Source organism: Passer montanus, unplaced genomic scaffold (assembly GCF_014805655.1).
Source record: "Passer montanus isolate IOZ18808 unplaced genomic scaffold, ASM1480565v1 scaffold36, whole genome shotgun sequence".
Taxonomy (NCBI): Eukaryota; Metazoa; Chordata; class Aves; order Passeriformes; family Passeridae; genus Passer; species Passer montanus.
In genome coordinates this window covers 4,265,934-4,278,649 of record NW_024368374.1, presented here as the reverse complement: position 1 = coordinate 4,278,649, position 12,716 = coordinate 4,265,934, and the positions used below count along the sequence as shown (strand labels likewise).

The following is a 12,716-nucleotide window of genomic DNA, read 5'->3' as shown; positions in this document are numbered from 1 at the left end:
TTCCAAAGATACCTATTCCTCTCTGTAAAGGGTTCAAAATAAATGTGGGTATAGGAAACAGTTAAATTGTATTAGAGGAAGCCTACATTAGGTCTTTGGGCTGACTGGTGGAAGTAGAAGAAACTGAAATGGAGGATTATGTGAAAATGCAGGCTGTGCGCTCTCGAAGATGCAGTGCTTCCTGACGGCTAAGTCCAGAGGGAAATAGGAATTGTACATGTGGAGAGTTCACAGTGACAGGTCAGGCAGTTCGGGACTAAAGCTGTATCAGTCTTTCTGCTTTCCTGGGTAGTCCTTTGTCCCTTGGACTTTTATAATTACATGGTAAAAAGTCAAAGACAACATGCAAGGTGCCTCCTGAAGGAAGTCAGGAATGTGAGATCTGTATAAAGAGAGAGGGGTTGGTGCCCTTTTGCATTCAGGAAGGTATGGTCAACCCCGGAGGGTAAAATGCCAGGAGAGTTTCTCACACCCACTCTCCAAGGTGCAGGTGTCTATAGAATTATTTCTAGACAGTTCTCTGTTGTCTCATGTGCAGTCATTTTATCTATGCTGCTGCTCAGCAGCAGATCACTTCTACATATTTTATTGGAATATAAACATTAAAGCACATCAATTACTTGTGTTGCTGTGGTGCTCAATCCCCTCAGTTGTGCTGTATACTTACAGACAGAATTTTCAGAATGAGGGGTCCTGCATTAGATATTAAGAAGTAATGAAAATTCAAGTTCAGTGAAATTAAGTAGTATTTGAAAGGCTTTGGGAAAAAATATTGTTGGATTTTGAAATAAATTGCAACTTTTTATTCTTTGAGCCGCAAAGTGAAAAATTATTTTTAAATGAATGCCAGATGGCTTTCAGAGTAACAGAAAGAAAATGAGCCCTAAGCTATTATCTAAACTATGGAGTGAAGGAAGCATTTTATTTTACACTAGAGAATGTGAACTGTTACCATTGTATGACAGTGTCTTTTTTAGGTAAATGGAAACAGTTTGTTTTAGAATTAGTTTTAATCACTTGGATTTCTAAGCTGTGCTCAGTCATTTTGAGCTACATCATTTTTCCTTTGTATGTTGGGTCAATGCCATACCCTGCTTCTAGTTTAGTTAGTCTAAATGTTTAAAAGTGTGAAGAGAATTCATTGTGATGAGTATTTTCTTATCTTCTGTCATAGAGTCACATAGTCTCAAAACATAATTTCTTAGTTTGAGAACTCCTGCCTGACAAAAGGGAAATTTTTTCGTAGGGTCTTGTTCTGAAGAGGCTTATTTTATACATTCCATTGTAATTATTACTAATTTGAGATAATGTGGAAAAATTACATGGTATGTCTTTATATATAGATGGAGGGCTTTTAAAATGCAATAACGGGCTCCCTGATCCTTGAAGCTGTACATTTACTATAGTGCAATAAATGGTTTATTTTTACTGGGGTTTTTTTATGTGGAACATTATAAATAGTGTTACTGCTTATAAATTGAATTACGCATTTCATAAAATATGCGTCTCCTGGTTTCATTTCCAAGGAACTCTTCTTTCAGTTGTGTGCTTATGTAAATCCAAGTGTATAACTGAAAACCAGTTAATTTTATTTCTTAGATGAAGGCTTAAAAAGATAGTGCCAGTCAAATGACTGTTTTCCACTAGTGTTACACACAAATAGTCCTTAAAAAATTGCAAGTCAATTTCGAAGCAACTGATCAATATTTAATCAGTTGAGAGAGAGTTTGAAATGCCTTTCTCCTACCAGGAAAGGCTTTGCGCATGGTGTCTTCAGTAGTCATAAATGCATTTCTCTTTCTTTATTACTACAGCAACATAGTCAAATGTATTTCTAGTTCAGGCAGCAATTGACAAAAGAGTACTTAAATCTAACAGGGAGATAGTAAAAAAAAAAAAAAAGGTTGGGCTTTTTCTCTGTAGGAAGTGCAAGCATATTTAGTTACTCATTTCAAAACAGCACAGTTTTAATTAAACTGTTCGGAAATTTCTATTAACTGATTTGTTAAGTAGAACTGGTACAATATAATAGAATCAAAATTAAATACTATAAATTGCTGTAAATGTGTAAATTATTATTGAAATACAGATTTCTTGTCATATGGGTTTTTTTCTAATAGTATTGTGAAACTCTTTTACCTGTGGTGGGATTTGTCTCTCTTTGCTATATTTGTTTTTAGGTATCTGAGCCAGTCACTGTAGCTTCCATTTATGCACAGGAAAGAAAATAATTTTTAGAACATAGTTCTTCTAATCTACTTTGGACACTTAAATTATAATTAATTGCACCTGAGAACTGCCTGTTTCGACATCTAGTCGAATACTGCTTGTAGTGGTGCTTTGTATATTGCCCCTAAGTTCAGAGCTGTGCAGAATTTTGGGTTAATGGCTGGTGACAGAATGAGCCAATAATTTTTTCAATTTTTTAAAATTTGAATTAGGATTCCTTTCCTATGATGTCAGTCCAGCATGTTATTGACCGGCTTTACCCTTATCATCTTTTCCTTGGAAAGGAAGGCAGGACTGCCGTCAAAGACATGTTAAAAGTAAGTATTGAACAATATATTTCTATTATAATTCTAGGGAGTGATGAATTATGGCAGTAGTTCTCCTGTTTAATGGTATGTCCTGGTTTAGGGCAAAGTTTGTGAGGAGACTTTGGAAGTGGTCTTTTCTAGAAAGCAAATTCAAGTGACCCTCCCCCAACTGGTTTGGGCGGTAAACCACCTTTGAGATAAGCAGAAAAAACTGTTTATTTAACAAGCAAAGTACTCACAAACATGGAAAAGTGAATAATATTAGACAATGGAACCTCTTGCTGTTCTGAAGAGATGGCAAATTCAGAGAGTCCTTGTCATGGGCTGCAGCTCAGCTCGCTCAGTCTCTCATCAGTCCCTCCTGCACTGGGGAATGCTGTGTCCCAGGCCCTGCTTGGCCACGGGCGTGAGTTCCCAGTGTTTTTCTGGGTTTTCAGTCCAGGGTGGGGCTGAACTGTTCCAAGAAAATATAAAAAACCAGCACAGTCCAGGGAACATCTCTGCCTCAGCTAGATAAAAACAGACTAAAAGCAAAGGAGAGCCCTGTCCCGCTGTCTGTGCTGCAGACAACATGCACTGAGAGAGTGGGGAATGGGGGAGGGTGAAAACAAAGCTTCAGCGCACACAAACTGTGCCAGTGCTTCTCCCTCCCTTTGCTCACCAATCTGGTTTTAAAGGTGTAGAACTTATTTCTGGGCTAAACAGATGAATGGGGATACAATTCAGCATCATAAAGTCACTCCAGGATGTGGTACTTCATTACTTCTATATAAAACCAGAAATCTTGGGTACATTAAATGGTTACATTATTGCTGATGCTTAATACTTTCATAACAGTATTTTTAAAAAATCTCATAAACTAGTTAGTTTCATTATAGTGAAAGGTAAAACCTCTAGCATCTTTGGAATATTTAGACCGCAGTTAAAGACTTGAAAATCCTCATTATGTAATAAGTGGTTAATTAATTTGAAGTAATTATTTGTATGGTTAAGGTAGTCTGATGCTTAAACAATACCTCTGGCATTTGACATTTATGAGAAGATTCTAAAAAGACTGTAAATATCATATGTACAAAGTACATTCACTACTGAATGATTATAGATTTCATTAGTCTCTGGATTTGGTCTGTGTTACTTTTTGTTGTTTCTTGTTGGTCAGATCTGTTTTGTCAGTTTGTCCATGTTTAATAGTAGCTTACAAAGCCTACAATTATGATGGGTTATTTTATTTATCTTTTAAAACTTAAGCTGAGTGTCATCTTTCTTTAACTTTTAATATGTTGTAGCAGTTACATATGTTGCTGAAAATTAGCATTAAAGCATTTTAACCAGCTCTTTCAGTCCTGAAAATTAGATATTATTTCTATGTTCATATTTAGAAATAACCAACTTTGTAGCTAGCAAATATTTGGTTTCCCTAAAACCAAGCTTATGTGTCAGGGGAATGTTTGCCTGACATCCCTGCTGATGCGTTCTTTCCCTCTTCTCCCCCCTCCTTTTTGCATTGGAGTTCAGTCCTGCATTATCTATGTAACTGGGCTGCTCTCCTACTTATCTTCATCAGTTTTGGGATGGACAGTCCTTGCATTTGATTAGAAGGCTGTCCTAAATGACTTGGTAGCTTTTCTGAACCATCAAAGCTGACTCCTGTGTGGTCCTACCTACCAATTCTCTGAATAAGCCAGTATGGCCTGAAGTCATTTGTCACTTGCCTTTAACTGTTGCACAGAACTTCCATCTGAATATGAGGAAGAACTTCTTTACTGTGCGGGTAACCCAGTACTGGAACTGAGAGGTTGTGGGGTCTCCATCACTGGAGATTTTCAAGAACCGTATGGATACAATCAAGTGCCACATGCTCTGGGATGACCCTGCTTGAGCAGGAAGGTTGGAGCAGACAGACCCTGTGGTCCCTTCCAACCTGACCATTCAGTGGTTCTGTGTTATGCTTTCCTTCCACCACAGTTTGGGGTGGCTGAAGTTGCCTATAAGAACAATCATCTGTGTGTAAATAGACTTTTATCTGTTAGCAGAGGAGTAACAGTCACTTCTATTTTAATATGCCTTTATTTTAAATATTTTGTAATTTTGTTTATTCCTTCAGTTACAGATGGTGAATGTCTTTGTGTTCTACACTGTCGGCTTAATTTTCTATTTCTTTTCTTTAACTTTGTGTTGTGCATGCTTTTGCTTCTTTGATTTGGCTCATAAAATTTTATTTCTCAATAACAATGTGCTTTTAAGATAGATCTTTCATAGATTTTTCTGTGTCAATTTTTCTCTTTCTAAAAAAAGTCTTCCTCATCACTACCTTCACAAACTTACTATGTCAACAAATATATAAAATCTTATTTGGAATTTTATTCTATTTACACACCACAAATTTTGTTAGGCAATGAACCTTAAGAAATACAGAAAATAACTGGTTGTATTGAGGAACATCTGTTTATAATGACGTTATAATAATAGCAGCTCCAGAGCTGTATAAATTTTAATAAGAGGTTATTTTTTGCATTCTGTAAGAATGGTAAGGGAATATAGTCTAGCAGAAGCAAGACTCCTCTTTTTTATGGGTTTCCTAAGAGTGTCCAGGTAATAACAGCTACTGAATACTTCTTTCTGTGTAAAAGGAAATGCTAATCTTAACTGGGTGGTAACAAGAATTGAAAAAAAACCAAAAAATACTGGAAGTGTGTTGGCATTGATGGATTAATTTGTGTATTCAATCGCTTCTTAACGTCAGCTGACATTTAAAGAAAAAAACCCACATTTCAGATAAAGGAATATAAAGTTTAAGCGTCACACTCAGAGGCAGATATGGGGATGTAGTAATCTAGGATAATATATCCTAATTTCGGGATATTTTTCCTTCCAGTCAGCTGTTGGGGCTGTTGGGGCTAATTTCGGGATATTTTTCCTTCCAGTCAGCTGTTGGGGCTGTTGGGGCTAATTTTGGGATATTTTTCCTTCCAGTCAGCTGTTGGAGCTGATAGGTGAGATAGCCTGTGGTTATGCCAAACAGGTAGTTTTAGCAGCTGTTAGCTGCTGTGCATGTTTCCTGAAGAGAGCATATTCTTAAAACACTGTCTTTCCAAATATTATCTTCAGCTAAGAGAAATCCTTTCCTTATGCACCTTGCTTACTGAGGAAACACCAAGATCTAGGCATTACTTGTAATTCTTGTTCTCAGTAATGAAATAACATGACATATTGTTTTATACCTTCCCTGGGAATTAAGGTAGTTTCTTGGGAGTGTTTGTGGATGAGAAACTTGACATAACCCATCAATGTGAGCTTTGAGCCCAGAAAAGCAGCTGTGCTCTGGGCTGCGTCAAAAGCAGCTTAGCCAGTAGGCTGAGAGAGGGGATTTTCCCCCTCCATTCCCCTCTGGTGAGACCCCACCTGGAATAATGTTGAAGAAAAAAGGATATGTATCAACCAACTTTTTAATTTGATACTAATGTAACTCCTTGTTTCAAACTAGTTAGCATAAAAATGCATTTAAGGATTGTGCACTAATCCAGCATCAGCAGTGATCTTTAGAGGTGCTTAACATACAAAAGCATTTGTACAAGTGCTACAGTTTGCAGCATTCATTAGTTCACTAGCTTGCAACAGTCAGGACAAAAGTACCAAAATAAACTTGCCAATGATGTGGCTTTGTTTAACCTTATTTTAAGTTTCTGCACTTCGGCAACTGTGTCAATTTGTATTCTTATTGTTAAAGTTGATCCTTAACTCAGAAGATCTGAGTTAAAGGAAAATATGAGTTAGTTGGAATTTTGGTCTTCAAAATTATTCTGAACTTCCATGAAATACTGGCATGAGAGATTATTTTGACTGACAGATGAATATTTGAAATATAATTAAATTAAGTTAAAAAGCATTTATGGTTTTCTAGGTAAGACTGAGATATGGAGAGATCACTGTTTTCAAGGAAAACAGCTTCCAGTTAAACATTGTCAAACAATAAGCTTGAGCATGTTTCCCACAGCACTGGCGTTTTCTTTTCTGTATGAAACTGAGAGGCTTTTGTAAAACTGATTGGCTAAGCATTTAGGCTAAGCATGGTGGGGAATAAGAAGCTCCACATTTTCTATACTTATTTCTTCATTGTGCCATAAACTTTTAGTATTTTACTTGAGATTTATTGAATGTTTTGGGTTTACTCTTTTAATTCTCGCATGCCTTTTGTGTACCTTTTTTCACAGTGTTGGAAACACCCAGTGTTTGGTTTTATTACCTTCTAATCAGGAGAATCTTTCCATGAGATTTTAGAAAAATACAGACAGAACAGATTTGTCTTAATAAATGAGCAAGTCACTTTAAGCCTATATCCTTTTTTAGCTTCATTCTAAATCCCTAGTTTTGCTTCATTTTTTCATGCTTTGATTAATTCTGTGTTTACTGTCTTGATCTTATATCAAATAAAAGTAGTTGCCTTTACTCATTTTTGTATTATTTGCACACCCACTTTAATCTTACCTGACCTCCTCAATGAAAACTGTTTCCATACCTCACAGTACATAGGAACGCTTGTAAGACTGGAATTCTATTTTATGTCTAGACAAGAAAGAATTCTTCAGAATTCTTTTCTCTTCTGAGATATTTCTGTTGCAAATTTTGTTCTACGGAAGGATTTGTTTCTCTCTAACTCCTCCCAAAGTATTTTATAATCTTTGGGGTTTTGCATTAATAGATGCTCTTAGTGCCAATACATACCATTGTAGTGGAATCTGTCAGACTTCATATATCAATCCATCCCATCTTGTATTTGCAGTTGCTATTTTGCTCCTTGTGAAGCATTTCAGTCCTCTGGTTCTTTGGAAAATTCCCTTTCCTTTCCATGCAGAGAACCTTCCAGCCTTTGCATGCCTCTTTTGAATAGCCTAGCTGCCTTGTGGGTTCAGCTGAGTGGTCATCTGCAGCTCTGGCTCATGGTAGCTTTCTGTTCCTTTGACCACCTGGATTACTGGTGTATTTTTTGCATTTTGCATTTTAAGATATTGCCGACTGCTAGATGCTTCCAAGTGGTCAGAATTCCAGTTCCTTTTTTCCCTAACTTTTACAGTTTGCCTTTCTCACATGTTCTTAGGCATGCAGAATCTGCCTGATGATTATGAGCTGCCAAACCACTTCTCTGGTTTTTGGTGACTGGTCTATTCTTCTTGCTTTCCTCTGAGTCTGTGAGGCTGCCTGCTGCTTTCCAAGTATCTCTTACACTTTCTGATACTGAATGTGCTTGGTAGTTGTTCTCTCAAACCACAAATATTTTTTTCCTTTGCAGCTATCAGCTCAAACATATTATAGAGGAAGTTGTTTCTGGCTCAGCAGAAGTGTTTAATGTGTTGTACATCCATTTTCTGTCATTCTGGTTCCATTTCTATCTATCATAATTCTACCTATCAAAATGAAGAGCTGAGTCAAAGAAACCTGTCTTGATCTGAAACCCACAGGCAATTTGTTTTCTGCTCCTGTTCAGGTGTAACTGTGGTATTTACTAGAGGTGTGAGGTTGTTTAATTACTAGAGTATTCAGTTCAGCAACATCTATGTAATTACATGTGATAAATTCAAATTAACTTAGATGACTTGTGTAAATTGTGTAGATTGCGTAAATTCCGTAACAATTTGCACATGGACGTTCCTCTTTCACCGTCCTGATGTAATGTCTGAAATGCTACAGAACCCTCAACAACACCAAAGAACAACAAAGAAGATCCCACCAAAAAAAAAAAACAAAAAAAAAAAACCGAAACCAATCAAAAAAACACCTAGAAGATCCCACCAAAACAAAAAACAAACAAACAAAAAAAACCAAACCAATCAAAAAAACACCCTAGAAATTTTAAACTCCTAAGACCTTTGTGTGCAAGTTGTGTTGTTGCTGTCTCTAATTCCTTGTAACCCAGTATCTAGTGTCTGCTGGTGCAGATAATCCTGCTCACTCAAAGTTATTTTCCCTTGTTGGTAAGGCATTTAGTGTACATGCAGTTGGCAATTTTGTATATAAGCACCCTTGTCTGTATCCAAAATGGCATTAAATTAGTAAGAATATTGCAATTTATTAATGAAGATAAGAGTGAGAACATTTGGTAGTTGCTTTCACAGAATCATAGTTGGAGTGTTTCTTAGAATCATACTTGGAGATAGTACTCAGTAGGCATTCCTGTCCTCTCTTTTTTGTCTAAGAATTTAATAGCATTGGAAGTAGATTCACTGTTACAATAAGAATGTAATTTGGTGCAGCCCTTTACTAAAGCACATTTATCTTAAATACATGTTTAAACATAGTGGTTTCGTAAGCTTTTGCTCCAGAATGGAATTTATAAAGCGATGAAGAGAAAAAGCTTTTGTAAAAATCTATCTCCATTTTGTTTTTGAACTTTAATAGGCAGTGCTATGAATCCTAGTAGTAATAATACTATATGCCTTTTAACAGTGATTTTACATTAATGAATTCTGTTTAAAAAACTCTGTTTTCTAAGGATTCTAATAAGTTGTACTCCTTTTTCTTTTGTTTACTCAACTTGCACTCTGTTGAATAAAATGGCTCTATGAATTCAGTAGTTCCAGCTATTAGCTTTTTTTGTGCATGAAGTTCCCAATATTACTCTCCTTACGGAAGATTTTTAAATGGTTTTCATGCTTTCCATGTATAGCAAAAACAGTATAATGCTCGAAAGAGGATTAAGAAAACATACGTCCTGTTTTGTCCTTGATATACCCAGAACATGCTGAAGGCTTAATTTGTACAGGTTGTCCTCAATTTTCCTTGTATGAGGCAGCTGTGAAGCTAAGTAAATGCAATGTTTGCTGGTTGTTTTTATTGGTAGTCAGATGTTTAAATCTACAATTGGTTATAATGACCTGCAGAGATAGGTGATTTGTTATTACACATGCTAAAGGCTATGGTTCATCTGTTGTTTTATTTTAGACTGTCAGGCCAAGACTTGGCAAAGTTACCATGTGACATTTTCAATTTATATCTGTCACTACAGTCTGAATAAGTATGCAATCTCTCTGCTTTGGTTTTAAATGTAAAATATACAGGCTATCAAGAATGTGAATACAGGTATCTGCAGTAAAAGTTGAAGTAAATGGATTTAGGACTTTGTAAGCAATTAATTATGAATATGCTTCTGGCATTATTTTAGAAGGAACAGTTCTAAAAACCAGAAAGTTGTATTTAATAATTTATTTCCTCACCCCTGAATTTTACAGCGATTTGAGCTTCAAGATTCAGAAAAACAATCGTCTCCCAGGAAGATTACTAGAGTAGAAAGTGTACATGGAAACAAACCCTTTAAGGCTGATGTAACTGTCCAAATTGGTGAAAAAGAAGTGACATTCCAGGTATGAATTTATATATTCATCAAACTATAATATGTTTTTAAAAAACACTAACTTGTTTTCATCTCTTCAAGAATTTGACACACTTGGTAGTAAAAGTCATTTGCGCTGAACTTTTAATTTTTTGTAGGATAACACATGGTACTTAGTGCCGACGCATTTAGATACTGGAATATTAGTTTATGTATGCACATGATTTTATTTCTAGATAAAGTCATAGTTTCCTCCATGTGAATCATTACAGTTTGGATGAAAGAAAAAGCCATTCAATTTCTTCTTTTTTTTAATTTTCCTTTTTTTTTGTTGGTTTTTTTGGTTTTTTTTGGGGGGGGGTTGGTTTTTTTGTTTGTTTGTTTTTTGTTTTTTGTTTTATTGGATTAAAATAACAGAGGTTTTGGTTTTTTTTGGGGGGGGGTTGGTTTTTTTGTTTGTTTGTTTTTTGTTTTTTGTTTTATTGGATTAAAATAGCAGAGAGTACTTACGATGCTCTTAATGCTGCTTTCCCTTTTTCTTTCTGCAAAAACAATAGTCTGTCTTTGTTTACACCTCAAATAAAATCTAATGAGTGCTTGGTAATGTTCTGACACAGGATGTTGGGAAAATGGAACAAAGTAATCACATCAAATATGATTAGTTTGAGTTTCTTCCAATGAAGTTTATGACCTGCTAGGTGGTGAAATAAGTTCTTACTCAGGAAACAGATGCTGATCTGAGAATTTGAAGTTAATGTTGAATTTGGAGAGTTTAGAGAGTCTGTAAAGAAGGTGAATTAGTGGGAGTCAGAGAGATTATAACAACATTGGTGAGGAATAGCACAAGAGAGTTTGTACCATGACAAAATGAAGAGGGGAATAACAACAAATGGGAATTTTTCAGGAAGAGTTGAGTCTGTAGGAACTTGATTAATTTTTTTTCTGAAGCAAATATTTTTGTTTTCATTTTACATATAGGTGATAGGTTCTGAAAGTACTTCTGGCCTCTCTTATGCTCTCTGAACAGGAGGGCATAAGAAGTTTACAGATGAAACAGTTATCAGACTAGAGGAGGAAGTGGAAATGTAGAGCAAGAGCCTTAACGTGGTGAACAATTTAATCTCTCCAAAGTTCGAGTCAAAGTAGTTCCTTCAGATTTTCACAATTGCTCTGTCTCTTCCATGTTTCTCTGATGAGTAGTGAATATTTGTGAATTTTTATGTGTCTCTTTTATGAAGAGCCTGAAGTTTACCCCAATGCTGTAATTATATTAATTCACATTTTGTTAATTTTTTTCATGAAAAGTGGGTGAAGGAGTTTGTCTATTAGAAATTATGGGGTTTAGTTTTGTGACAGCGACAGTTCAAGTTAGATGAATGACAATTATCAGCGAAATATTACGGTAGTTTTGGACAAGCACAACCTAGTTCACACAAAGCTTAGTGTTATCACAGTATAGCTTATTTAGCATTTTGATTTACTTTTTTTTTCTTATAGGTTCCAGCTGGAACTGGAATGTTAAAAAATCATTCTCGATCAGATACTTTCATAAGGACTTCCAGCCATAATCAACTGTTGGCAGAAATGATGCAATCCCATATGGTTAAAGATATGTGTTTAATTGGAGGAAAAGTAAGAATTTAAATTTCTATTCTCTGTTCTTCCCCATGATCTTTAGAATGTAATCTAATTAATATTTTTTAACTTTTTAGGGCTGTGGCAAAACAGTTATTGCCAAGGAGTTTGCTGATATACTGGGATACAGGATAGAACCTATCATGCTATACCAAGTAAGGAAATTATCTGCTGATGATTATGCTTTAAATATAGTCTTAAATGGAGACTTTCTCACAGCACTAAAAGTGTTGGGTGTTTTTGCAAGCCCCAAGCCTTGTGAAGCTTAAGAGCAATGTCATAGCCGGTGGTCACTCAGTACTTGTTTGGAAAGAATTGTCTGTCTTAGGTTGTCTTAACCTTATGGCATAAGCTGAAAAGCTGCAAGATTTAAAAGTAGAATCAATTAATTTGCTTACTTTTCACACAGAGATCACATGTGTAAGGTTGTCTCCCTACCCTGAGGAATGAAAGTGGTTAAATAAAATAAGAAGTCAAGGGTCTCCTATGACCTTATAAGTCCAAATACATCAAATAGAACAGGATATACAGTTCTAAATAATAATTGGCAATGCAGAAAAACATTAGCATCGCATGCTATACCAAGTAAGGAAATTATCTGCTGATGATTATGCTTTAAATATAGTCTTAAATGGAGACTTTCTCACAGCACTAAAGGTGTTGGGTGTTTTTGCAAGCCCCAAGCCTTGTCAAGCTTAAGAGCAATGTCATAGCCGGTGGTCACTCAGTACTTGTTTGGAAAGAATTGTCTGTCTTAGGTTGTCTTAACCTTATGGCATAAGCTGAAAAGCTGCAAGATTTAAAAGTAGAATCAATTAATTTGCTTACTTTTCACACAGAGATCACATGTGTAAGGTTGTCTCCCTACTCTGAGGAATGAAAGTGGTTAAATAAAATAAGAAGTCAAGGGTCTCCTATGACCTTATAAGTCCAAATACATCAAATAGAACAGGATATACAGTTCTAAATAATAATTGGCAATGCTGCAGAAAAACATTAGCATTAGGTTTAATGCAATGCACTGGTCTCTTTCTTCGATCCCTTTTCTGCTTTAATTTTTTCCCAGACAGCATGGAGACCTCCAAAGCAAGAAACAGCAGTAGCATCTGATTTAAAAGTGTACTGGCATGTGGGGAGAAACACTGACAGAGATGGGTGGTGAGGTTGAAGGGTTGGAAAACTGAGAGCAAAATAGAAAAGAGAAATACTGATGATGATGA

General features: G+C 35.8%; 1 protein-coding gene across 1 annotated transcript in view; it reads left to right on the top strand.

Moving 5' to 3' along the window:
* VWA8 (von Willebrand factor A domain containing 8) overlaps positions 1–12,716 on the top strand; it is a 183,111-nt gene that overhangs the window by 39,678 nt on the left and 130,717 nt on the right. The window contains exons 9-12 of the mRNA XM_039716669.1: positions 2,442–2,546; positions 9,761–9,892; positions 11,359–11,493; positions 11,574–11,651. Of these exons, the coding sequence (XP_039572603.1) occupies positions 2,442–2,546; positions 9,761–9,892; positions 11,359–11,493; positions 11,574–11,651 (450 nt within the window). The remainder of the gene's footprint in view (positions 1–2,441; positions 2,547–9,760; positions 9,893–11,358; positions 11,494–11,573; positions 11,652–12,716) is intronic.